The 27,196-nt window shown below is 56.3% G+C and overlaps 2 protein-coding genes across 5 annotated transcripts in view; one reads left to right on the forward strand and one right to left on the reverse strand.

Annotated features, from left to right (window-relative positions):
* The window catches only part of ZMIZ1 (zinc finger MIZ-type containing 1), a 232,659-nt gene extending 218,285 nt beyond the window's left edge, over window positions 1–14,374 (reverse strand). For all 4 annotated transcript variants that reach the window (XM_059169783.1, XM_059169782.1, XM_059169784.1 and 1 more), the window contains exon 1: window positions 14,045–14,374. The gene's annotated coding sequence lies outside the window, so the exon portion shown is untranslated. The remainder of the gene's footprint in view (window positions 1–14,044) is intronic.
* A 734-nt stretch (window positions 14,375–15,108) lies between these two features.
* Window positions 15,109–23,509, forward strand: LOC131830112 (uncharacterized). Its single transcript, XM_059172498.1, has 5 exons — window positions 15,109–15,208; window positions 15,836–15,958; window positions 22,276–22,424; window positions 22,519–22,670; window positions 22,889–23,509. Exons 1-5 carry the CDS (start codon window positions 15,109–15,111, stop codon window positions 23,160–23,162), a joined length of 798 nt encoding a protein of 265 aa, XP_059028481.1. The 3' UTR covers window positions 23,163–23,509.
* Window positions 23,510–27,196: the final 3,687 nt, after the last annotated feature.

Here is a 27,196-nt window from a genome sequence, read left to right on the forward strand (position 1 = left end):
CAGGAGGGAGGGTTTTCAGTGGAGGAAGAAATCCCCAGAGTCCAAGAGTGTCGAGGAAGGGAATTCAGAGGCAACAGCTTCTGAGCTGGGCTCTTAGGGATACACAGGAGTTCGCCAGATAGAATTATGGGGGTGGAAGAATGGACACAGGCCCAGGCCCCAGGGCTTGAGGATGACAGCATGTCAGAAAGCCAGCAGCGTGCAGAGGAGAGGATGCGGAAGTGGAGGAGAGGGATGGAAAAGGTGGCAGACTCGTGGATGAATGGCAAAATGACAAGTGCCACGAGGGTGCCTGGAATTCCTCATCATGCCCCTATTATTAAACCAATGCCCTAAGGCAGTCACTTACGGCTCCGCTCACGGCTCTACGAGCAGTGGCAGCATAAAAGACCACCACTCAGACCCACGGGACTTGGAGACTGTGGCCAGCTCTCCAGGTGCAGCCCCTCAGTCTGCTTTGTAGGGGTGGCAGGCATTCCCCACCGGCTTCTGGGCATGACCTTGGTCAACCTTCCAATTACATCCAGGATCTGACCTTGTCTCACTACCTCCACTGAACACTCTGGTCTAAGCCACCGGCATCCTTGCCTGCGTCACTAAAAGCCACCCAGCTGGTCTCATTGCTTCCCTTGTCCCTTACAGTCTATATTCAGCTCACTGGCCAGAAGGACCTGCTGGCACATCGGATAGTCTCAGTCCTTCAATTAAAATCCTCCAGTGGCTCCTGAATTACTGAGCATGAAGTCAGAAGCCTTTCTCCTGCTCCAAAAGGCCATCTGCCACCACTCTCTGACCATCTTGCTAACTTCCTCTCCTCTCTTCCTCCCTCTCCCACTCCATTTAGTTACATTGGCCTCTCTGACTTTCTTAGAGCATGTCAAACACATTCCCGCCACAGGGCCTTTGCACATGCTATTCCCTCTGTCTGGAATGCCCTTCTCCTATATGCTTACGGGGTTCTCTCCCTTCCCTCCTTGAGGTATCTGCTCAAATTTAACCTCTTCAGAGAACCCTTCCCTGATCACTCCATCTAAAGAAGACTGATCTACATCCATCTCCTCATAACACCTTATCCTAATTTGTTTTTCTTCAAAACACTCATTATAGCTCACAATGACATCATACATGAAGTTGTTGACTTACTGTCTGTCTCGCCTGTTACAATGTAAGCAAGGCGTCAAGTTCACCACTGTATCCCAAGGGCCTGGAATGGTGCCTGGCATGTAGTAGGTGTTCAACAAACTTGGTGAATGAATAACTAATCTTTCTTGGGGAGCTAGGCAAGGGGAGATACAGAAGAATCCCAGACTCTGCTCAGAACACTGGAGGCTCCAGAAGAGCCAGGAAACCTTGTCCTCAGACTGGCACAAGGACCCACAGGCAGGAAACTTGTGCTGCCCTCCAGTGCACTGGCTCCCCAGATCTGACAGGGAAGCAGGGCCTGGCCTGAGGGTCTGGAAGAGCCCTGCAGAGATGGACCTGCAGTCGCTATTCATTACCAGTGTCCCTAGTCCATACACTCCGGGCCTGGGCAGCCTCAGGAATCAGGGAGGCAAGAGATAGAAGAGCCCAGGCTGACAGCGGGGAAAGAGCCAGTATCTTGGTGGTTGTGCGGCTAGCTTCCTTCCCTCTCGGAGCTTCAGTTCCCTAAATCTGAGAAATGGGGACGAGAAGAGGATGAACTAAGTTGGTTGCCCAGGTCCCTCCTGTTCCAACAGTCTGGTCATTTTTAGGTCTGCAGAGTCATGGGAGGGGTCACACCAGGTTGAAACTAGGGCCACAAATTCAAGCTGTGGTCCCAGATGGGGTCACATCTTGCAGCCAGCTGGGTCAGATACCTAGGTGAGGGGTCTCAGGAGGGCTTCTGGAGACTCTATTTCCACCCAAGGTGACAGCAGACAGGGTGCAGGCAGCCCTGTCTAGGCCAGGAAGTAAAGGGGAGTGCCCCCTCACAGGGCAGTTGCGCCAGGGATGTGGGGGCAAGCTGGGGGAGCCAGCTGCCTCATGGAGACCCCAGGGAACACTGCCTTCCCCCAGGGCCAGCGGTTCTTGTGGCCATAGCCAGAGGCATAAGGTCCAGGAGCTTTTGTGAGATGAAGATGGTAAGTCCCAGACGAGAGAGATGCCACTGTCACAGCCACAAAGGGACCTCCACCCCGTGTCTCCCTAGCAAAAAGTTTCTGTCAGGTGACAAGAGTGGAGGGAGATCAGACACTAGCGGATGGGCAGGACGCTTGGGTTTTTGCTTCAGCTCTGCCACGAACTTGCCCTGTGACCTTGGGGAGCCCTCTGTCCCCTCTGGGGTCAGACTTGGTGGCTAAATGAGAGGGTTGGCCTGGATGATGTCCAAGGCCTTTCTGGGCTGACATTATCACCACCACACGTGGTACTAAAACATCACGCTCCCTGACGCGGTGACACAGTACAGCACGCAGAGTGCTGGCCCTCCCCTTGGACTCTTGCGACAGCCCTTGGGGGAGATCGACAGCCCCCCCCCGAGAAACTGTTGGAAGGAGGCAGTGCCAGACATTGTGAGTCCAAATCCAACGCCCTCCACAGACACCCCAGGTCTCTGGGGCCAGAGGACATGTAAGCAGAATGTTCCCTATAAGAAGCAGAAGCAGAGCTGGGCAGACAGGGGCTCAGTTAGGAGAAGGGAGAAGCTGAAAGGGGAGGGGGCACTACTCATAGCCGACCCCCACCCCCCAACCCCTGGCTACCCTCCCAGTCCCCATCTGCTGGGAGAGGCTAGGCAGACAGACACCTTTCTCAAACCATGTGGCATGTCTGACCCTGCTTGAAGAGCTGACACCAGGCCACCTTCTTTCCCTCAGACCCCACGGAGCCGTGGTTGGGACCTCCCCAGCCTACTTCCGTGTCTCATGACCTGGGTTAGACCATTTCCAGGTCAAGCTGTGAGATCTCAAAGCAGCCCAGGCTCTTGAACAGAGACAGAAATAAGGAGGAGGCCCAGGGAATAGAAGGCTACCTCTTCCAGGAAGCCCACTTTGCCCACTCTAGCCTTGCACTCAGCCTGGAGAGGAGAAATCTCTGATGCAGGGTATGGAAGGGGGCTCACAAGAACCATATTCACCACATGCTGCATCGTCCCGAGAGGAGCGCTAGGTCCTGGGAGGAAGCAGCCTAGGTGAGCTCCCTACATGGAGCTTTCTAGGTGAAGGGAGCTGCTGGGAGGGGAGAAGCAACCTGTCCCCAGAGGCATGCAAGTCGACACCAGAAGGTACTCTGTGGGGATGTCGTGAAGGGGGCACAAGTCATCTGGGTAACAGGCATCAGAGGAGGTGGCTGCCGAGCTCCCTGCAGTCTTGAGAATTAAAGGTCCCCGAGTACCAGGAACGTTGGCATCAGGAGCCCTGTCGGGACAGGCGGAGGAGGTGATCACACAACCCGGCTGCCTCCAGGGAGCTGGCTGGAAGGGGAGCCAGCCATCAGGTAGGACGCTCAGAGAACTCTGGGACCCTCAAAGATTCCACACCCCAAAGCGGCTCCACTGCCCCTGGAGGGATCAGCCCTGAAGCTGAAGCTCGAGTTAAACTGCCGGCCTCAACCCAAGCTACGTTGGCAGGATCAGAACGCCGTCCTTCTGCAGAAAATCAACCCATACTGAACTCACAGCTTCAGGGAAGTTCCCTTTGCAGCCATGGCCCCATGGCCAGACACCAGGCAAAATATCACACCTGAGGTGTCCTTTTTTCTTTCGGGATCAGAAGCACTCAGGGGTCCTGGAGCTCAGGGGGGCACTGAGCAAACCGGGTACAGAGGTGGAAGGCCGAGGAGGCCTCCCCTCACCCTGGCCCCCGACCTGCTCACGGCAGTTACAGAGCCCACTCCTGAGGACCCCAGAAAGTCAAGAACACGAGGGCTATGAGCCAGGGAGGCAGTCATCCACGGTGGGCTTGCCAGCATGGGAGCTCCCCCAGCTCAGATCCCTCCCCAGGGCCTCAGGCTGCCTCTTGCCGCTAACAGCAGAAGGGTTCACGAAGAATTCATACCAGCCAGGCATCCTGAGTGTAGACAGTGCTCCTCTGTATGTAAATACCAGTGAGCCCCACAGCCCTAGAAGAGGAAATATGAACCCAAGAGAGCAGGATAAACAGGCAGTGCAGACAGCAGTGTGGGGGACTGCTCTCCCAAGCCAGAGGACATAAGCCCTAAACCAGACCTGCCCAGCCTTCCTAGAAGATGTAGCGGGTGGGGACTTCCTCCCTTCACTTAGTCCCTAGCTCGCTGGGGACCATGACTGCGGAAGCTCTGGTACACATCTCTGGGGCACCTGCAGAGGACAAGACCAGACGGTTCCAGCAGTGCACTCAGCCAGCACAGGAGGCCATCCCTTGGGCCCCCTCCTCACCCCCCAGCCCCCGTACCAGGTCCTGTGTCCTAGGGGACTGCCACTGATAGTGACCTTAGTCAGGTCCCTTGTCCTCCCTTGGCCTTGATGCCCTCCCCAGGACGATGTCAGGCTGGATCAGAAGCAGGAGTTGTGAACACAGATGCCTCCATGGCGAGCGTGGTGACTCCAGTGAGTCGCAACAGAACAGTCTGCGGGCAGGAGGTGGGGCAAGACGGCACAGCAGTCCTGTTCCACTCAGGGGCTAGGGCGATTTTAGACCCCTGGATGAAGGTCATGGTTCTTACACTGCTCTCGGGTGTCCAAACTGATTAAAGAATAGGAATAAAGCTGTGGATCATCTCTCCGGACAAACTTGGACTTGCAAAAGTATGCATGTGGGGGCAGGGGTGTGTGGCCCTGGCAGGGTGAGCACGAGGCTCTTCCTGCTCTGATAGCTGCTCTGTCTTCGAGGCTCATCTCTAGGGACATGGCAGAGGTCCCACCCCTCTGCTAAGCTGGCCTGGCTTTTGGGACTGCCCAGCCACAGACAGATTTGTGGTCTCGTAACAATAAAAGAAGAGGAGGCCAGAGAGTGAGACAGAAGACTGTGGGTTTAAGGGGTAGAAGTCAGAGGGCACTGCCAAGAAAGCTGGCGGGAGGGGCGGGCGGCGCTCAGCAGAGGCAGCAGGGGCAGGGGCAGGGGACAGGGGACTCTGTCCATGTGAAAGCTGCCCTTGACTTCCCCACTGTGCACAGCCCCTCTGGGAAGGTGCTTCTTGGACAGGGAAACCAACCAGGGGACCAAGTCATCAATGCCAGAGCAGGAAGGGACCACAGGGGGTATCTTCAACAGCTATTTGCATAAAAAAGGAAGGTGGGAGGAGGGTCTCCTCTTTTGGGCACCACTGAGTGAGGCAAAGGGCTGGCAGGGTCCCCGGGGAGAAGGAGGCTGTGCTCTGCTGTCCTTCCTCTGGCGGACTGTGGTTCCTGACAACCCACTCTGGGAAACCCTGATGTGGTCTCAACTCTCGATTTTCAGGTGAGGAAACTAAGGCCCAGAAGGGTCGGTCATTGGCCTGAGGTCCCACAACCCATTACGTGGTTGACAAGGCCCAGTCTTTCATGCTCTCCTTTTCTCCATGTGGGAAGAGCCCAGGAAGGAAGTGGTATCCTCCATTTGGCTTCGCCTTACAGGGGAAGAAAGAGAGGTTTGCAGGTAGGAACCCAGATGTAAATCTCCACCTTAGAACATGCTGGCAAGGGGAACAGACCTCCCTGGTAGGGTGAATTGAAAGGAACTTGATTAAATGTTACGGAGGGCCTCCTAGAGATCACCTGCTGGCCCTTGCTGCTACAGAGGGGAGACTGTAGAGAATGGCAGAAGGAGGCTGAGGGTCAGGAAGTCTGGATGCCAGGTCCAGCCATGCTTGGCCCTGAGGTACCAGGGGACCTTGAGCAACCCACCTGACCTGAGTCTCCTGTGTAAGTTTGAGGACCTGTTTCTTGAGCATTTACTATGTGTCAGGTGCTGTAGGAGCTCCATTTTCACAGCCTGGGGGAAGGTGAAATGAAACTTTTTAAACCATGAAGAAGTGTGTGTTGCAGACATGGAGACGGGAGTTGGAGAAGTTTAACAGAACCTGCCCCAAGTCACAGGACCAGGAAGAGTGGAGCTGAGAAATGAACGCCAGGCAGTCTAAGCAGAGCCTCAAACAAAGTAGTAGCCTGAGAAGTACTGGCTGTTGGAGGTTTCTGGTAGACGCTGGGAAGTTGTTTTAAAGATGTAAACAACAGCAGGAGCACCAAAACATGATAGCAATAGAAAATTCCACCTCTGCCCACCCACAGACAACTCAGCCTCCCTGGTGCAGGGGAGCCAAGTTGCTGTGGGACCTGTAGCCGGTCCCTCTACCTCTCTGGGCTTTGGGTCTCTTCAACTGCCAGATGAGAAGGCTGGTAAGTCCTCCCCACTTGCAAATGCCAAGTGAGGGATTCTGAACCCTTCCCAGAGGACTCCCTGCCCCATCTGTCCCTCAGCCACAGGGCTGGCTGGTCATGGCCAAGGGCCAGGTTTCCCAGCTTTGGTCTATCAGGGGGCAGGGTGGGGGTTTAGGTAAGGGCCTGTGGACAGGGTGAGGTCCAGGCCCTCAGCATCTTCTCCCTTGTCCTAAGCCTGCTGGCTCTTCCTCATTTGCTCTCACCTGGGCCTGACGCATGTGATTCCCAGGGCTGGCCAAGGGGGCTCCTTGCCTGCTTCTCCATACGCAGAGGAAATGTTAGCAGGAAAAGGCTGTGGGCCATTAGCCCTTGAAGGACAAAAGGCAGCACTAGGATGTCTGGGTGGAGGTAGGGGACAGGCAAAGGAAGCCACCCATCTTCTCGTACTAAGCAGGCTTTGGGCAGATAAGAAACTTTATATCCTCCAAGAGGGTTTTTATTTTACTTCCCTCCAATCTACAATGCAACTAACCCACAATTACCTTTTAAGAAACACATTGCTAGATGGAGTGCTAATGCCTGTCCCCTCCCAGATATGTAGGATCAGGGAGTACTTCTGAAAAGCCCCATGCTTATTCCTCACCCCGAGAGCTCAGAAATGTACCCCATCCTCCCCAGGCTCGTCTGGTCCTTCCCAGTGAAAGATGGAAGCGCATTTACCCATGAGCTCCAAAGCGTGGCTAACGGGACTGTGCCCGGCCAACAGTAGATGCTCAATAAATGTTTAATGAGCTAATGGGCTGGACATACAGGGTTCCAGGCCTGGCTGTGTCACTAATTCACTGCTGCCCTTAGATACGGCTGATTCTTTCTTCCCAGACCTGGGTTTCCTGGGTTAGGAAAGGAAGGGTCAGACCAGGTGAGCCCTACCGCCCCTCAGCTCTGTACTATGTGCTCGGAGTCAGGGATCGTCCAGAGTGGAAGGAAGTTTTGAACCTCTCTCCCTGCTGCTCTAGGGCCATGTGGAGGACAGGATGGGACTGCTTGGTAGGAACTTCCCCAACAGGGGTTTTGAAGGTATCACAGCCACCCCACCCCTTCTCCCGTAAGCACCAACCTCTGAGTGGATGACTGAAGTTTTGGGAAATGCGGATGGGAGTAGGGCAGGAGAGAGCATAGGGACAGGGTGCAAGTTTCATTTAAACCAGACACCAAAAGAATAATTTTGGGAGAGCCTTTGAAAGTACAAAGAAACTGTCTTCTAATACACACACACACCCCATCAGAATAGCTGTGCCATTTTCTGGCAAAGCACTCATCCGCATTGACTTGGACCCTCTAGGAGATCAAGAATCTGGGACAGGGGAGGAAGAGAAAAAGCCCCCCATGTCTGAGAGCCCTAGGAGAGATGGGCCTGAGTCCTCAGCAGCAACCTGGGCCAGCACAGGTGACATCATGTGTGTGAGGGCGTATAGATCCATACATATGTATGTATGGAGGGGTGGTAATGCCAACTAGGGAGCAGGCTTTGGGACAAATGAAGCACCCCTAGCCCCAATCTTTGGGGTAGACTTCTCTGTAGGGTTCACAAGTCCTATACAATTCTAGACCTGCCCTTAAGTCTCCAGGGACAAAGATCTGGGTCTGCAAGACCCAGACACCCTGCCCCTACCAGCCACTGAGGGCCGGGGCCACTCCTTGCCCCCTGCAGAATTCTGTGACCCCCTCTATACAGTGAAGGGTTGAAGTCGGATGATCCTAAGGGCCATGCCTGCTCCCACAGTTCGCGGTACCAAGGCTCTAAAGAAAAGTGCAACACCTACCACCACTCAGGCCCCCACCCTAGAGAACTGGAAAAGGAGTCCCACGTCCCCAGATGGCTGTCTAAGGCTGGGGCTGGGGCAGAGCGGAGTCCCCACACCGTCTGTCCTCAACAGCCTGCCACGGCTGAAACCTTCAAGTGGTTACAATTACAGCCGGGCTAACAGGATTAGGGGAGCATTGAAATCTAAGAAATCTAATTAGCTCAGACACCCCGGCCTCCCCCAGCATGATCCTGCAGTAACCCCGGCAGCTGGGCCTGACAGGCGGGCCCCAGGGCCCTCCTGGGCTGCAGTCATTACCTGTGCAGGTGTGCCAGGCTGGGCCAGGCTTCCTGGGGAGGTACAAGCTCAGCCTGCGAGGCTGCATCCTGCTTTGTACCCCTCCAGCGACGGCCTTGTCCTATTGTGGTCCTCAGCTGAGCTCCAAGCACCAGGGACATGGGCAGCAGGAGGGCTGCATCTGGGGGTAGGAGGGACCCAAGAGCGCCCACAGGGCGGCCACCCCACTAGCCAGCCCGAGGACTGACTCAGCCAGAGGAGGGGCAGGCTGAGTCAATGCCTGTATCTATAGAAACCATCACAGTCCAAGGAAGAGCCTTGGGCCGCACAAAGACCTGGGGCCTGGAAACATCTCCTCTTCCTGCTCTAGGGTCAGGGAGGGGGTTGGAGACCCACGCACAGACACATGTGCCCTAGCAGTCACAGCAGCATCTGGGGCTCAGAGCAAGCTCGACTTTAAGACACTTTGCCAAAAGAAAGGGGCATGGCTGCAAGGGGCGGGGGGCAGGTACAGGTAAGCCCATGTGGGACCCTTCCTGTTTCTGGCTCTTCCCCCCTTAACCTCAGTTCCCAGGTCTCCATCCCGCGGGGTCCACACCGACTTCTGCACCCGTGCTTGGTGGACTGGGAGGGTGGCTGCAGTGTCCTATCTCTGGGGCCTGGGGCTGAGTCCTGGCTGAGCTCCAGGTCATCTTACCTCTCTGAAACTTGATTTTCTTGTCTGTTAAGTGGGGGTAATTCCAAATCGCAGCTAGCTTCCACCGTTGTTGCTGGAGTGCTGTAAATTTGGAGAGTGCTTCTAAATCCTCCAAGTGCCATACACAAAGGCAAGGGCCCGTGGTTATTCCTGTCATGCGCCCCATGGCAGGGAGCCAGCTCATAGTGGTTAATTATTTATTTGGACTGATCTTCCTGCCCTTACTGGCTGCAAGCTCCTAAGGAACAGGAACTGTCTTACACATTCTGGGTGTCTCACAGGCCATGATCCTCACAACAGTGGACTCTTAGGAATTATCTGTGGCACCAACGCTGGGCCCCTGACCCGACCCCACTCCCATCACTTAGCTCCTTCCTTCTCCTCATACGCAATCCAAGGAGAGAAAAGTATCAAGAGGCAGACCAGGCCTATACACTGACAGATCAAACTGAGTCCGTCAGTCGGACCCTTTCTCACTCCCGGCAGCTCCTTTCCAATAACAGTTGAAAGTAGCCGTTAGTAGGATCTGCTTGAGCACTAGTCTTCAATCTGTGATCGTTCAAGAAAGGATGAGTCTGTGATCTGGTGGACCCGCCAACACCTCAAGCCCAGAGTGAGGGTCAGGAAGAGATGATTTCCAGAAAGCATGCCATGCAATAGAGCACACTGACAGAGCTGTCCACTGAAGGCAGAAGCTGCTTGGAGTGGTGAGCACCCTGTGACAGGGGGCATGCAAGCCAAAACTGGACATAAGCTGCCAAGGAAGTAGGCTTGGGGAAGCAGCTTCTTGGAAAATGCTACTAACTCCCCTAAGGAAACACCTTTGTGCTCCATTCTGCACCTAGAGCCCACCAGGCCTTCAGAGGACACGGGCCAAGGGCTCCACTACTCACATCTGCCTCATCCCCACAGCCGAGTGGGATCAGGGTTGTTCTGCCTTTGGACCCATTTTAAAGATTAGGAGGCTGAGTCCCAGGGTGAATCCACTGGCCTAAGGGAGCCAGCCTCTTGACACTCCTCCACCATCTCCTCAAGCACTGGGAAAACCCCAAAATCAACGAAGGGTTTCCTGGAGTCTTACCAGAGCCTGCGCGTGGGACTGATTTACTCAGCCTCTCTTGATCCTCCCTGAGGACAAGGCCCAACCTCAAAATCACCCCTAGAGTTTACAGCCTAGGCAAGCCCTGCCTCCCTCCCCTCACTTTGTCAGAGGCCCTAGGGACAAAGAGCTTCCCCTCAGAGGGCGTGGACAGAGGCCACTGTGTCCTGCTGAGAGGTCAGAGCAGTCACCAGGCAAGGCTGCAGCGGGGTCCGGAGTAATTACTGCAGCCTGGCCTTTGTTGTCCACACAAAACCCGAGGAACCTCATAAAGATGAGGCTGTGATAGGAGCCCGGCAGAAGCCCTCGGGAGCAAAGTTATGAATGAAAACGTATGGGACCCAGTCACAACCTGGCAGGCCTCGCTTCCTGGTTCCATGACAGAGTGCCCAGAGAAGCTTCCGGAAATTAACTTGTTGGTGCCCAAATTTCTTACTGCGATGCTTCACCCTGAGGTGAGGGTCATGGCTGCTTGTTTGGACACTAGCCAGGGCCTGAGAACTCCGTATCCGTGGCGTCACACATGGGTACTCTTGAGACACGATTCTCAGGACACGGTAGGCCTCAGAGTGCCTTCCTTCCTTATCTACCCCCCATCTCTGTCAATCAGGGGAAAAAGTGAAGAGTGCAGCTCTTCTCAGAGGGAGCCTTCCCTAGGCGATTTTCCAGGATGAGTCGCCAGCGGGCACCTGTCCTATATGGGGGCACACCTCTGGGGGCCAAGTACGAAAAGAGTGTTGTGTTACTGTTGTGAGGGGAGTGTGTGTGTGTGTGTGTGTGTGTGTGTGAGAGAGAGAGAGAACCTGTGGTTCTGTGGTTAAACCCCTCAGTCTCTGGCCGTGAAAGGAACGAGGATCCTCCTCTCTTCTTTCCTTAGGAGGAAAAAGGGACATACTGTCCCCAACCAAGAAGCCAGACATCCCTTCTTTGCAAAGACAGGGTTAGTTATCAAAGCTTCCCAGAAGTCAGGCAATTTCTCATTCCCAACTCTTCTCTGTGAGCCATATCCCAAATGCCTCAAAACCCCAATCCAAAAACGATTTAAAACTCTTGAAAACTCCCTACTTCTGAGCGCCCCCCCAGCCCCCACCCCCTCAGCTCCAGTCCCTGCCACCAACTCTCCAAAGTCTAAGGTTTTTAGATTTACATGTGAAAACAGCGTTTCATAACCTCGTGACTTGGGACAAGGAGATGCTTCTGTCCTTTTGGGAAAAACAAAACCCAACCGAAATCATAAAACTTAGAAGAAAACACCATCTCCCTCCAGATGCATTCCCTTGGCCCCAAAGTCACACGTGCTCTGTGGCAGATAGGGCTTTCAATGTGTCTTTTGTCTGATGCTGGTGTTTCAACATCCTCAACTTGATGAGAAAAAGGTCAGCACAAGGCTTGGGGCATTCACAAACCACACCACCGGGGCCAGGCAGTGGGGAAGCAAGGGGCCAGGAATTCCCCCCCACCCCAACCACCACCCCACCCCAACTTCTGCTCTGGATCTCCTCAAAAAGCAGCCAGGACAGAAAAAGCTAGGTGCTCGCCCCCTGGTCTAAACTTCCCTGATATCTTGCAAACAACTTTTAAACTCCCGGGACCATACCAACACTAGCGAAGTCAAGTCCGAATTCAACGCCAGCCAAGCTGCCCATTGTCCAACCACAGCGCCTGCCTCTTTATCTCTACCTTCAGAAAAACAATAATAAGCAAACGCAGGCACCTCTGGGAACAGCCTCTGGCCTCCTGCCCTGCCCTGTGTAACCAGCCTGTCCTCACACCCACAGGAGAGGAGGAGACAGCGCCGGTTAACCCTCTGGTCTACCAGGCTCTGTTCCCGGGTTGCAGCAGGGAGACAAACTGTTGCTCAAGAAAATCCTCCAGAAAACCCTTGGCACCAGGAGGCAGCTCCCTGCGGCTTCTGCCCAGCTCCCAGCCCAGGGCTTCCACAGTCAGCTTCTCACTGCCCTTTTAAATCTGCAGGGTTGGGCTCTACTCTTCCCATGCCCGGGGCTGTCCACCCAGGGGGCTCCAAACGGCCACGGCAGAGCCGGGAGGAGGAAAAGACTGGCCGAGCAGTGCCCTCACCCTGCCAGCCCGGCCGCCAGCTTCTTGGGGGACCTCTGAGAGAACATTTGTTTGGGCTGCCAAGTTAAATCTTCCTCCCTCATGTCAAGGCATTGGAAAAGCAGTCAGGGGAGAGGAGAAGGGGGAGAGTGGGGAAGGAGCAGCGGGAGGGAGGAAGGGAGGAAGAGAGAGAGAGGCAGGCAGGCAAGCAGGCAGCTCTCAGAGCCCCAGTTACTCTGGCACTATCCAAGGAAGCAGCCCGCGGCTCCGGAGCAGGAGCAGCCTGAACTCGGGACACCCAAGGAGGGGCCGAGCCTCCAGGCCTCCAGGGTCAGGCGCAGGGTGTCAGTCGCTCAGTGCCCCAGCCTCAGGAGAGGCCCTCGCTCTGTGCCCAGCTAGAGGGGCCAGGTGGGAAGGGAAAGCAGAGGAAGAAAAAGTTTGCGGCAGGTAGAGGGGTAAGGGCTGGGCGGCCCCGCTGTCGGGCTGTCCCCCAGGGAGGGGTGGGGGGCCCGGGCCAGCTGCCCTGGCCCGCTCCCGCCAGCCCGCCCTCCTGCCCGGGTTGTTTACATTCCTGGAGTGTCTTTTAAACCCAGGGCTGAGGCTGACTCTCGGCCTTCTCCGGCGGCTCCGGGGCAGTCTCCCGTGAAAATCTGCTGGCGCACAATGGCCGGGAAGGCGGCCGCCCCTCGCCCGCGCCCCCGCTGCTCCGGGGCGGGGAGCCTGCCCTCCGCACCGCGCCCTCTCCCCGCCCGCCTGGCTTCCTGGACAGATGTCCCCGGCGAGGGGGCGACGCGCGCCCGCTGCCCGCGCCCCAGACGCCGAGGCCGCGCTCCCCACTGTTCTCTCCCCAGCCCAGACGCCAGGAATGTGAAACAAGCTTCCAGAGCCCGCCCCCCCACCCCAGCTCCGGCCCCGGCCCGGCCCCCCAACCTCCGCCCCGGCCGGCCTCCCACTCCCCCGGGGCAGCCGCCGCCGCCGCCGGAGACTGAGAGGAAGAAAGAACACGGAGAAATTACTTTCGTATTTGCAACGCGCGCGCGCACACACACGCACATCTTCCCTCTGGGCTCCCCTTCTGGCCGGGGCAGCCCCGTCCGGGCGACGGCCTTAAGGCCCCTCGGGCTTCTCAGGACCTACGGGAAGCCCCAAACACACACCCCTTCGCGTTCCCCGCTAGTACCGTGCGCCGCGTCTCCCCGGGCAATTCACACACGAACAACTTAACCGCGCCTCCACCTCCCATTTACAAAAGTGTGTGTTTTGCCTGGAAATTCAGATGCACAACTTAGCACCACTACCCCTTGCCACCCCGAAATCCAGCGCCGTCTCCGGCGATTCTCCTACACACAGGCGCACAACTTCGCGTCTCCCCGAAGGTGGTGAAGGAGACCGAGGTGGTCCTACCCGGGTCCTTCCCTCCCTGCCCGAATCCCGCTCCTGCCCGGGCGTTCAGAACGAGGGCTGGAGGCGCACCGGCAGGAGGCGGGCACAGGGTCCGCGCGCGCACAACCTTACTCACGCCCCGCACACCCGAAGATCCTCGGCCCCCGCGCGCAGCCCAAGCCGGCTCCGCGCAGCCGGGCGTTCGCCGGTCGCCTGGGCCTCGTCCCCGGGCCGCCGAGGGGAGCGCAGTGGAGCTCGGCCGCCGGCCGCTCGCCCGGCTTGCCTGGCCCCGGCAGACCCTTCAAGGGATAAGCCCTCAGCGCCCAGCGCCCCACGCTCGCACCCCAAGAGTCCGCGGGGAGCGAGAGGAAGGCCCGGGGCAAGTGGGCGCCCGGGTCTGGACCCAAACTTACCCAGCGCTGCGAGCGCCGCTGCCGCCGCTGGAGGACGCGCCGCTGCCGCCGCGGCCGCTGCCGGGCAGGCCCGGCTCGGGCCGGGAGGAGCGCTACGAGGGCGCCGAGAACGGCTTCGTTTCGGCTCCTGCTCCGCGCCGACCGGGGCTGGGGTCACCGCGCTGCGCCGGCGCTGCTCGCTTGCTCCGCCGCCGGGTCGCTGCTCGCCCGCCCGCCGCCCGGTCGCCTGCTCTCCCGGGCGCCCGCCGCCGCTCGCTTTTTTAATGTCCACAGACAGTGAAAAGGAACTCGGCGTTAGGGGGTGAGTAAGTGAATCAACTCGCCCGGAGCAGAGCAAGTTGAAGTGTCAGATTACATTGGCTATTCTATTTCCAAAGGGCCCCGCGCCGCCGGCCGCCCGCAAAAGCAGGTACGGAACCACGGACGGAACGGAGCTACGCGGCACCGCCGCCGCCGCCGCCAGCGCTCGGCTCCGCTCGGCTCGCGCTCTCAGCGCTCTCGCCGTTCACTCTACCTCTTTCCTTTTCGCCTCTTTCTCTCCCTCGCCTTTCCTGTCCCTTCTTTTGCTTTTTCTTCCCCGCTCCTTAGTCCCGGCCCTCTCCAAGCTTTCCCCCCTCTGTGGCTCGGAAGAGCTTCGCGCGTCACCCTCCCCAACCCCGTCACTCACCTCCCTTTTCTCTCCCCCTTCTTCCACTTCTCCCTTCCCGCCCCCACCTCCCCGCTCCTGCAAGTTTAGAGTAGGAGAGAAATGCTGAGCCTGGGAAGGGACCACATTGGGGAGGGGGGGAAACCACCCGGCACCCACGGTACCCCCTTGGTTCGCGCGCCCGGGACTAGCGTGCACTTGGGGCTGTGAACGCTGTCAGGTAACCTATTTGGGGGTAATCTAGTTGCTAGCAAGGATTGCCCAAGCGTTCCCCTGGAGGTGACTTTTGGGGTTGTTCCGAAAGCCCAGGGACTGACTGGTGGGGAGAGTAGAGGAACCCCCCCAACACACCACAAACACCGTCACCACCAAGGGCGACGTTGGGGGAGGTTGGAGCGCGGTGTCCCCGACAACCGGGATGGACCCGGACGCAAGGTCTGACCCTGGCACCCTGCGCGATCCAGAGGCCGGCGGGTCCCCGAGGACCGTCGAGTGCGCCCAAGGCCCAGTGCACGTGGGTGGGATGGGGGCGCCGGGACCCAGGCCCAGTTCTACGTTCCGGACTGCGCACTGCCCCAAGGGCCACGGAGAGGGATGGCACTCACAAGGTGCAGCGGGGTGCACCCACTCGCGGGGTTCCCCTTGCGAAGCCACCCACGAGAGCATTTAAGTGCGCACCCACCTTGGCGGACGTCCACTGCCACTCACACGGAAACTCCTACACAAACAGCACACACAGTCGCGCCCACACTCAGTTTTACAAACACACTTCCACACGTCCGCACACACAAACACGCACATACGTACACTTTCCCTCACAAATGTACCCGTGCATACGGCCATAGCCACCGCATTTACACATACGCAACTGCACGCAGACACACACATCGCCGTACAACCAAATACACTCCAAAAAAAAAAAAAAAAGAAGAAGAAGAAACATTCCCCCGTGCATGAAATCCTTAAGCTCACGTACACACACAAACCCATATCCTCCTCCCACTCCCTCTTTCACACCCAGAACCACCCCCCATCACCGCTTGTGATTTGCGGCAACCCTCAGTCCCAAATCATAATCGGCGCCCGCGCGGCGCGGGTTGGACACACACACTCGCGCGCACGCAAGCACTCTCCTCCCTGCACAGGCGGGGGAGGCTTTGGCCGGCGACCGCTTCGGATTCCAGGTGTGGCGGTGGCTCCGCGCTCCGTGTTTTGCAGCCTGCCGCGGTGTCGGAGGCGAGGCGAGGAAGGGAGCTGGAATAACAAAGGCAAGTTGGGGAGAGCGCAAGGGGGCGCAGCCCGGGCAGGGCCGCGGGGGGAGCCCTGCATTGCCTGGGCTTTGCAGGCTGCGAGGGTCTCGGGCGCCAGGAGCCGGAGGTGGGGGGGTGGGGGGTGGTGAGGGTCGAGGGGCGGGGCCGCGGCGTGACGTCAGAGAACAATGACACCGCCGGGGGCGGGTATCCGGAGGCAGCACGGGCGGGGGTCTCCCGCGGGAACTGAGACTAGCGGAAGATGTCCAGGACAGGCGAGGGCCATTGCCTGATTGACGAGGCCCGCCTGGGAGCGCGGACGTGCCACGCAGACTCGAGGATCGTCCAGGCCTCCTGGGCAGTGATCAGCGCCGACCCTGGGCCAGCGTGAGGAGCAGGCCAGAGTACCCTCCCCCCTCACCCTATTTAAAAACATCCTTCAGTGGGCATCTCTGACCTCGGCTTGAACTCCTTCAGGGCCGGCTAGATCACTCCTTCCACCACCGAGGGAAAGGAAGCAAAATGAATTTGCCAGCCCTGAATTCATTCTCAAGGCTTCGCTAGTCTGACAGCCCGTGAACACAGCTTGGATTCCTGAGGGCTTAGAGGGCGGCAGCTGAGGTCCACAGGGGCCTGGGAGGGGATGCCAGGAACCTGCTTGATACTCCCAGGGGAAATTCTGCCGCCCGGAGGCCAGTAGGTGCACGGGAAGGCGCTCCTTTCCTTTCCGGGGCCTCAGTCTTTAGACCTGTCACATGGACTGTTACCAAGCTGCCCTTTCTGCACAGGTGGCAGATAGTGTACCCCTGGGGAAGGTGGATGGGATGAGAACCTTCCAGACCTCTCAGGACACCAGAGGAGCATGGTACAGTACATTCCTGTGGGAGTACATTCCTGAGCCCCTCCCCCTCAGCCTCTGGGCGGCCCAGGACCCTAAGTCAGGACATGGGGGTAGCTCCAGAACCTGACCTAAAAGCCTGACCTAGGGCTGGAAGGTGTAATTTAGCTGGCTGAGTGGTGGCTGGAGCCACAACTGCTCCCTCTGGGAAATCTATAGCATCGCAATAGTCAGAAAGCTCCCAGCCCCCCACACCACCCCAGGTCCAAAACCTCAGGATGTGGAGATTCCGGGTTTAAGAGCCTGGAGGGCAAGAATCCAGCCTCAGCCAAGACCTAGATGGGTCAGGATGGGTCAGGATGCTCTCCTTTCATCATTTCTGTCCAAATTCCTCACCAAGTGAAAAGGGTTCCCCACCTCCAGGAAATGGGGAATGGAGACAGCCTTGGGGATGATCACTTGTGTTCAAAACTCTTGTCCAGAAAATCCCCCCGCCCACTAACTTACATCTGAAAATTAGCATGCTACTGCAGAGAGCAGAGGAGCCAAGCCCAGGATACAAAGAAGGCTTGAGCGAAGGGTAACTTCAGCTCTTCCTAGCTGGGCAAGCATGATAAGATGGCAGCAAGTCTGAGATACCTTACCTGGGCTCTGGGTCTGCCCAGGCATCCCAGGGATCCTGGCCTCCAGTCCTTGGGACTCAGGCCTTTGCTGTCTCTATTCATCCTTCAGAGAAATAGCAAGGCTGACTGGATCCCTGTGGAGTCTTGGAAGAAGTTATGACTTATTTAGTACCTACTGTGTGCTGGGTACTATGGTAAGGGCCTCTTAGCATGAGCGTATTGAATTCTCATACTGCCTTGAGTTAGATGCTCTATTACCATCTCCCCTTCAGAGCAAACTACACTTGGAGTCCCTTGGTCAATCAGGATTCAAACTCAGGCTCTCATTAACAATGTTTCCTGTTGACATCTTAGCCCTGTTCTGCCTCCTCATCCATAGACTCTCTGTGTGGTCCCGGACAAGTTGCTAGCCCTCTCTGGGCTTCTTTAAACCAAGGGTCAGGTCTCATGGCAGTGGCCGGGCCTCTTTGGGGATTATGTGTCCTGAGCCTCCACCCTCCTGACCCTGGCTTCTGTGTGCCTAGAAAGCTGGGGGTGAGGCAGAGGGAAAAGTGCTTTCACTTCCCAGCCACTGAGAAGACAGATATCACTCAGCCAACGCAGGGCTGAGAAATCACATGGCTCTGGAGGCAGCTCAGTGCACGGGGCAAAACTGTGTGTGCCAGTGCAGGGTCCTGCCCCACCTATCTTCAGAGTAGACTTACATTTTATTAATTGCCTTGCCTTCCAGGAACCATGAGCAGGAAAGAAGTCCATGGCTTAGGCCTAGGCCTGGGGAGCGGAGAGCCAGGAGGTCCAGGAGGCCAGGAAGAAGGCAGTGGGAAGAGGCTGTATGTCCTGGGGAGAGCAGAGAACCCGTACAGGGTATAGTGACTATGGCCTCCTGAGCTGGAGGCCCTCAGTGGGCTGGGCAGCAGGGAACCAGCACATGTGGGGGTGCCAGGACTGCCTTCTCTGTCTCCAGGATTCACCCTTGTCTCCCCGAAAGGGAGCCTAAGGACTAAAAGAGCCGGAGAAATGTCACCTTTTCGAGAGCTTCCTGTTTCCCAGGCATTTCTCATTCCATCCTCTGCATAAGCCAGAAGGTATAATTCTCCACTGAGGACAAAGGCTCAGAGAGGTTAAGTGGCCTGCTTAAAGTCTCACAGTTATTCCGTGGGTGGGGCTGGACCTCAGGGTTGAGAATGAGGACTTGCCTTCATTCATCACCAGGCCATGGTACAAACAAGGTGGCTTTCTGAGCCCTCTGGGGTGGATGGGGGAAGGACTCATCTGCCAGGGGATGATCAGGTCCCCTCCCATGGTAGTGGGGTCATGAGGAGTAGATTCAGTCTTCACTGGTGGATCCAGGAGGCACCTGGTCCTTGCCCAGCTCTGAGGCAACTATGTTTCTAGAGGTGGGTGGTTGGGCCCAGCAGAGAGTAGGTGTGCCCCTCATCATAGCAGGGACCCCTGGGATGCCTCCTCTCCCTATGACAGTCAGGTTGCCCACTCCATTCTCTGAGGCTGCACCTGCCCAGCCGCCTGGCCTTGGCTCTCCAGATCTTTCCAACAGGTATGCCATCTTTTCAGTTCCCATCATGGCTCTCTGCCCCATGGTTCCAGACCCAGCTCAGCCACCACTCCCTTCTTCTGCTGGGAGGCCCAGGAGAATCAATGGAGAGACTGCTTTGAGAGCTGGGACACCTTTGCTCCCAGCCCGCCACTTGCAGTGTGTCATGAGCGCCTCACAGACTCTCTCCGTCCTCCTGTTTCCCCATCTGTCAAGTAGGAGAGTATGGGACATGGGATGTCCAATGTTCTGGCTCTGATTGAACCCTTACTCTTGAGCTATAGTGTACTTCAGGGTTTAGGGGGGCCCTGCTTTGGGGAATGCCCTCAGAGTGTCTCCTTTAGCTGTGTAGGGAAAGGAAAACATGTGTACACAGAGAGGATCGTCCAGTCGGTCATGACCTTAACACCTTGCTTCACAAGGTACCACCCGTCTTCTGAGCCCGCAATGGCCCCTTTTCTAGTGATGAAACTGAGCCTGAAAGGAGGTGGTGGCTTTCCCATGGCCACACAGCTGGGAAGTGTCAGAGCGGGAACAAGAACCAGGTGTTCCGACACAGGGTTCTCTTCTATGCTCCAGCGCTGCCAGAGAGCCACCTGGGAGCTAGGAGGTCCAGCAATCCTGGGGGGCCTAGAGCAAGCAGCAGAGGAGAATGACGCCTCCTCCCTCTATGCTGGCAGCTCCAGCATCCTGAGGGAAGGGTCCCTCCTCTTTGGCACTGGAGGGGGTAGGAGAAGATCCCAGAGCTTCCATGTCTCCCCTCCTCACCTGGACAGCAGTCCTCTGGCCTCAGGTCTCCTACCCCCCTTGCCCTGCCCCATGCGTGTAGCCATGCTGGGTGGCTTTTAGAATTGCCAGCATTCTGTACACACTCCTGGCTCCTCATGTTCTTCCTGCCTCCTGGGACACACCTCTGCCAAACTTTAAGGCCACATCCACAGCCACATGCTCAGAGGCTGCCCCATACCTCCGGCAGATGTGCCGTCTACCTGGTCTCAGCCCCCACGTGCTGCTGCCCTTGCCTCCCCCATCATAATTATCACCATAATGATTACGTATTAAATTTCCTACTCTGTGGCAGACATCGAGGGTCTCATGCCCACAGACTCCTCTCGTCTTCACAAGAGCTGATTTTTATTAGTGGTAGTAATGTCTCCAATTTTGGAGGTGAGGAACCTGAGGCACAGGGAGTTTCGTCTGTCCAACATGACACCTTACTAGGCTGAGAGATTATTTTGATGTGCACCCATCTCCTCCCAGGCTGAGACTGCGGGCCAGAAGCCGGCTCACTGCTCTATCCCATCACCCAGCATAGTGCCTGAGTGACTGATAGGCGGTCAAGGACAGGGGGAGAGGCAAGGGGCGCCTAAGGACGAGCCTGGCCCGGTCCTCTGGGAGCTCACAGGCTATCAGAAAGGACCGTCCCCAGCAAATAGCACTCTAAAAGTCTGGGGAAGGAGGGGAGTTGGTATTGAGTGGCATCTGGAAGGCAGGCTCTGCTGGGGAAACGACCAGAGTGAGGCATGGACGTGCCCCAGTCCCCCAGCAAGCGTGAGGCAGCAGTAGGCTGGACCCCCGGCTCCCAGAATGATGTGCCTTCTTGCACCTTGCAGCCAGCTGTGGGGGGCTCCCTGAGTCTGTGCTGTTTTTCAAGGACACACGGTCCCAGACGCCTTCATGATGCTGAGCTGTTCAATGAGTGGCTCTAGTTCTTCTCTCCCCTCTATTAAAATTTTTTTTAAAAAGAAGAAGAAAGAAAGAAATCCAGGCATTGTTCCTGACTGCAGCTGGTGCCAACTAGAATCCCGCTGAACAGAATGGAGCCGAGAGCCTGGCCGCCAGGGGCCTGGCTGCTGACACAGGGCCTTTCTATTTTGCTTTCCCCCCGGGGGCCCAGGCTGACGTTTCGTCCCCTCCATGGGCACCCTCTCCACCTGCCTCCCTGGCCCCAGCTCTGAGTCTCCCACTGCCCTCACCCCCTTTGCAAAAATCAGATGCCACTTGGGAGGGCTCTGGAGCACCGCCACCCCCGACTTTCCTTCCTCATCTTCCACAACCCAGAATGAGCTGGACCCCTTCCGTGTCCCCCACTCTACCAAGGGGGGGTGTTGTCTTCGGATGGCTATCTAGGAGAGTGGCAGAAATCCTTTCTCCACGGAATCATTTGGAACACTGGTTTGATTTCAGAACATACCAGGATTTTCCATCCAACCCCCACCCGACTTGGCAAGTGCCAGTCCAAGCTCACCCGTTAAGGCAATTTGCAGCAGGGAAGGTTTGGGGGTTGGGAGGGGCAGGGTAGGTGGCAACAAAGAGCTCTGCAGGCACAGAAGTGCTTTCTAAAGTTCCTGGTTTACCCACTGCCTTTGCTTCAAGAGACTTGGTCTTTGGAGGAAGAGGATTCCCCAAACTCTTCCTTTGCTGCCTTCATTTCAGCCTCCCCTCCCTGCCCCTTTAGAACCTTGAGTTCTTTTTGGCAACATCCCCCACCTCTCTTCTCCAAAGAGCCTATCTGACCCCGATTACCCCAAGAATCAGCCCAAAGAGAGCAGCCACCTGGCCACTATCCCATGTCTACTGGGAGCCCTGGGGCTTGGCCTGGCCCTCAAAGCTGGCTTCCCTAGCCTCCCCTTTCCTCCTCTGGGTGCAGCACTCAGAGTTTGTAAAAAGCACTTTATGTCTTACCTGAGTGCCACGAGGCAGGCGGAGATCGCACAACTCACTTTGTAGAGAAATAAACTGAGGGTTCAAGGGGCCCAATGGTTTGGCCAGAGTCATACAGGAAGGGGCAGAACTGGTATTTGAACAACAGTCTTCTGATTTCATGTCACTAAGCAGGTGTTGGGACCAGAGTGGTAATGGTCTCAGAGGATGACTGTCAGAGGACGGGATCCCAGACACACTGATTCATCTCACAAACATTTATTGACTCTGCAATGTGCCAGGCACAAAACTAGGCACTGGGAATCCGACAGTGAATAAGACAGATAGGGTCTCTGTCACAGAGCTTATATTCTATTGGAGGAGAGACAGCAAACGGACTATGCAGGAAGATGTCCTCATGCCCACCAGCCCAGTGCATGTGCCCCGGAGCGAGCCCTGGCTAGGAGGCTGGAGACACAGGTTCTGGTCCTAGTGTTGCCCCAACTCCCTGTGCAATGCCGGACAAGACTTTCTACCTGTGAAATCTGCAAACGTGTGGCACCTTACGCATTTCCTCAGGTTTCTGCCCTCCTCCCAGCCTCTGAGTCAAGTGGTTAATGATTTCCTAGCATGAATAATTACTCTGATTAATTTTTTCTCAAACCTGACTTTTCATCAGCTCTCAGAGCCCGAAAGGGGCTTCTGAGGTCATTGAAGCGAGAACCCCTAGGTCTCATTCTTCTCAGGAGGCAACTGCCTCTGCTTGCATCCTTCTGGGAATGGGGAGCTTGCTTCCTCACCTGGCAGACACTGCGCAGTGATGTGCTGGTAAGTGTTTAACATCTGGCTCTCCAAAGTGGGGAAGACCTGATAGATAGCGTTTGCCGATTTCCATTGTATGAATACTCCCCCTGCGGCCAAGGTCAAGCTGCTGACTTCACAACACCCAGCTCCCACAGTTCCAGAAAATTTAGCCTTCAGCCTTGTGAGCCAGTCCCAGCCGGCTCCAGCACACCACTGGCCTGCCCCACAGAGGAGCCCTGTCCAGCTTTACGCCTTGGGAAGTTCTTCCTGGTACGGGATACTTCTGATACTTCTCCAGGGTGTCATAGGACAAGGGGCCCCGGGACCTCCATGAAGCCCTTCAGGGAATAGGAGGAATTGACTTCTATCTCCTCGTGACAGGGGAAGTTCCTGGGCCAAGTGGGGTCAGGGTATACTCACCCTTCCTCCCTGTCTCTCCGTCCTCCCTCCCTTTCACAAATATTTGTTGGGCCTCTGTGACCCACCAGGCACCTGCGAGATGCTACAGCCCTGGTCACCCGTGTCTTTGCTCACACCGGCCTCTCCAGCCTGAAAGTCTTCCCGCTCGGCCTGCCCACCTTGGAGGCTATGCTCCGATGTCATCTGCTCTCAAAAGCCCGCCCTGCCCGCCACCGCTTCCCCTCCCGGGGCAGGCAGGCGCCCGCCCTCCTACAGCCTTTCTCAGCCCCTGTTTGCCACTTATCACTTTCTACCTTGGATTACAGCTATCTGTGTACTCGGCTTATCTCTCTGCCAGACTGAGAGGCAGCGGGCTTGCCGAAAGAGTGTGGACTTTGGAGCCCCGCGACCTGGTGCTGAATCCCAGCCTTGCCACTTACAGCTGTGAGCCCTAGGGAACCTCCTACCACCTTCTGAAAGCTCAACTTCTCTATCTGTAAAGTGGGGCTGGCCATCACTCCTTCCAAGGTGGTCTGACTGTTAAGTGGGATAAGAAATGGAACTCCCTTTTCCTGTTCCTGTCTGGGACTCCCATCTCTAGGGGACAGAGATTGTGTCTGGTGCTTCTGTGTGTCCTCTGGTTATGACAGCAGTATAAATATTAACAACAATGGTAAATACAGCAGTGTGACTACGTGTGGGCTATTGTTCTAAGAACTTCTATGTGCTAACTCATTTCATTCTCACAACAACCTTGTGGCATCAGAACTATTCCTCCCACTGATAGACGAGCAGTGTGAAGCACAGAAAGGTTAGCTAACAAGCCCAAGGTCACACAGTGAGTGGGAAAGCTGAGATTCCGATCTAGGAAAATTGGCTCCAGGGCCTTAGCTCTGGAACACTGTATTAAATGGCCATGGTAGAAGGGCTTAGAAGGGCTTAAAGAGCTGTGGAACAGGAGGGCTGTCCACAGGGTACCCCGGCCTGTTGACATTCTTGTCCTATCCTGTGGGGTCAGGGTGGACAGAGAAGCTCCTGGTCTGTCCTCCAGGACCTCTGAGCAGGTTAAGTGGTTAGTGCTGAAGAGGATTGTCTCTAGCTCCCTAGGGGCAGGGGACTGAGAGGCAGTCAGGCAGTCAGAGAAGGCTTCATGGAAGAGGTGGCTTTTGCAGTGGGCCTTACCAGGGAGGATCTGGGTCGGCAGGGGCAAGGCAGAACAGTAAGAGCAAAAGTGCAGAGGTGGAAGAGGTATATTAGGGATGCATTTAAGTGTCAGTCTAGACCTTCTCCTGTGTTCTGGTGGGTAGGTAGAGCAGATAAGGTCACTATGGGGAAGGGTGTATTAGTCGTTCAGTCTGTGATTCAGAAAAAGCTAAGGGAACTATTGCAGGGGCTCTGAAAGCCAGGAGAGACTCCAAAGAGCTGAGAGCCACTTGCGTTGCCCTATGGGCCAGATTGGCATCTTGCTGCTTTATAAGCTACTCTGAATACTCAGAGTCCTGGGTTCCTGAACAAGCTCCGCCTCCTGGTTATATCCCTCAGTTTCTCAGAGCCCTAGTTTCACCATCTGCAGAATGAGCATGAAAAATGGACCTGGGGAGCCAGTTGAAAAAGGAAACAGGGCTGGTGGTGGGGCCATGCCTGACACTCCTGTGGTAGGAAGTGGGTGGGAGGTCCACAGAGGAGGGGCATGAGAGGCCAGAAGGGGTGGGTGGGAGGAGGAGCACGTGCATGGCCAGAGAGCACCAAGCCCTCCAAGTTGGCTCAGGTTGTGCCTCGTGATTCTTCCCACACCACATGCTCCATTTTCCCGGCATTGCCAAAGGCTGCCCAGTTTTGCTGGCTTAAAACCAAACTCCCTCCAAAGCTTCTGCCAGGACAGCGCCTGGCAGGCTGTGCGGTGACCCTGCTCCTGCGGCCGGCCCGCCTCGGGCTCACTAGGCCCTTCCAGGTAGCGCTAATTGTACTAATGAATGCTTTGAGAGCATTCATTGTGTGGCAAGGGCTGTTTTAAATGTTTCCATAATATTAACTAATTTAATCCTCATAACCACACTGATGACATCCATCTCAGGTGAGGAGACAGGCAGGGACAGGTTAAGCCTGGTGGTCCCACTGCGGTTGCATGGAGGAAGGGACGAAGCCTGAGGGTTGCGGGGAGCCCACGGAGCCCTGCAGCAGGGCCTGCAAGGTGCAAGTCTGCACCTCTCTGGCTGTTTCCCTGTGTGGGGTCCCTGCTCATTGCCCAGTTCCCAAGCAGCCCCTCTGGCCACACGTGTGCCCGAATGCCCGCACACTGGACACTGCGGTCAGGCAGACGCACAGAGACAGTCCGGCATGAGTCTCGCCGTCACTGAGTCACATGCACGGGAACAGGCCCCGTGACCACCCTGCCGCAGACACACACACATACACGCACATGCACACACACACATACACACACACACACACACACAAGCCCAGGCACCCAGTGGCAGCATTTCCTGACAAATACACATGGGAGTGTCCTTCACACACTCTTAGATCTTCTCCGGCACACACACACACACACAGAGGCACATACGCTCCCGTGTCCCCCAAATGACCCAGTGGGATCTGTGAACTCACATCACAGCCCCCTGGCCTGTAGTCTCTGTGGATGGCCCTGTGGCCCAGGGATCTTCATTCTTGTCTCTTCAAGCCCATGGCTCCAGAATGTGTGCACTGTGCAGGTCCCTTCCAAATCTTTGCCCCGCTCTGCCCCTCTCTATAGGAACTGCGCCTCAGCGGTGTGGTAGGGGCTTGGGGGTGGACGGTTACCCTTCCCCCAACCCCAGGGGCTGCTGAAGGAGCAGCAGGAAGAAGAGATAAATTAATCCTGGCCTCCCCTCCCCCGGGCTCTCTGTGATGCTAATTCTCGCTGCCTTTGATCCAGCCCAGGCCCCTAACTCGGAGCAGGAGCAGGCTCTGGGTCTGCCTGAGATTAGGGCTGCCCTGGGTGAGGCCCCCAGGCATAGCCCCCCAGGCAGCAGGTTGAGATTTTTCTCCCAGGGAGGGGGTCTTGGGGATTAGAGCTCTGGTTACTGACCCTGGCCTTTACAGCACACTCCCTTTTGCAAAAACTTTCTCATCCTCTCTCCTCTCCAAGAGGCCCTTGGTTCCCATTTTACATGGGAGCAGAGTGAGGCCCAGGGATGAAAGGACTCCAGAAGCTTCAGGCCAGTGAGTGGTGGGGTCCAGACCTGGAGCATAGCTCTCCCAACCTCCAATCTGGCCCCGTTTGCTTTAGGGGTTTTTGTTTGTTCCGGTGAGTTTTTAGAAAACCACAACTTATGGAGGATTCACTACCTGCCTTAAAGAGCCTCGTACCATCCAGCCCTCAGAGCAGCTCTGTGGCGTCCCCCTTTAAAGGTAAGGGAATGCTCCATGTCACTGTCCCATGTCAGCAGAGTCTGGGTTCAAAGCCAGGACACAGGTCACCTGTAGTTCCTCACTGTGCAGAAGAGACACTGAGACCCAGAGAGCGGAAGGGACGTGTCCAGTCCCATACAGGAAGTTGGCTGGGCATCCATGCCCTACCTTCCTAGCTCCACCTGATCTTATTCTGGAAATGTCTGGAAACTTCTGTGGACCCAGTGGAGTTGGGACCAGAGTCCAGACCCCATGCTGCCCACCCCCGCCCCGAGTATGGGGGCCCCTGCGAGGATGCCAAACTCAGGTAATCACACAGAGGCATCTCAGCCAACCCAGCTTCAGAGCAGCCCTGTAAACTTGCACAAAAATACAATTAAAACTTTTATTATGCTCTATTTCAATTTCATACATATGAAAGACTGTAAGCTATGAAACTCATTACAGTGAACACTCATGACCATCATCCTAAAGAACTGGAGCATTACAGACATGTCCCAGAGGGACCCACGACCTGCAACTCAGTCACGACTCCCTTCCTCTTTGGAACAAATGGTTGGAGCACACGTGTGCTATCCTGGGCTAACCACTTTTGAGACAGTGAATCACAGGCTGCATTCCCAGGAGACGTGCTGCCTTTAAAGGCACGGGAGAGCTTTGAAGAGTAACTTGCACCCCCACACCCTCCTCCCCATCAGGGTCTGCCATCTGCACCCATTATAATGCTTGGAGGGTATTTGCAATGTGGGGCTCTACTCTGCCTTCCCCAGAGAGGAAAGAACATTTCTTCTGAAAGGACATTTCTTCCTGGTGCAGCCAGAGTGGGGCTGCAGGGTCCAGGCAGCTGGGTATCCCCCGAACAAGGCATACCACCATGACTTTGCATGAGCTGTTCCCTTCCCCAGGAATGCGTTTCCATCTAGTCTGCTTGGGAAAACCAGTTCGTAGGTTCAGCTCCAAGGTGTCATTTTTTGGGAGGCCTTCTTGGTGAACCTCATCCTGTGACC

This window comes from Mustela lutreola, chromosome 4 (assembly GCF_030435805.1).
Source record: "Mustela lutreola isolate mMusLut2 chromosome 4, mMusLut2.pri, whole genome shotgun sequence".
In the NCBI taxonomy this organism is placed as follows: Eukaryota; Metazoa; Chordata; class Mammalia; order Carnivora; family Mustelidae; genus Mustela; species Mustela lutreola.

Bases quoted from the DNA above. Each gene is read 5' to 3' on its own strand.
- LOC131830112 (XM_059172498.1), top strand. From the start codon at position 15,109: ATGGACCCGGACGCAAGGTCTGACCCTGGCACCCTGCGCGATCCAGAG. The intron at 15,959-22,275 runs GCAAGTTGGGGA...ACTTTTCATCAG, and splicing joins AGGGAGCTGGAATAACAAAG to CTCTCAGAGCCCGAAAGGGG. The intron at 22,671-22,888 runs GTACGGGATACT...GTGACCCACCAG, and splicing joins GCCTTGGGAAGTTCTTCCTG to GCACCTGCGAGATGCTACAG.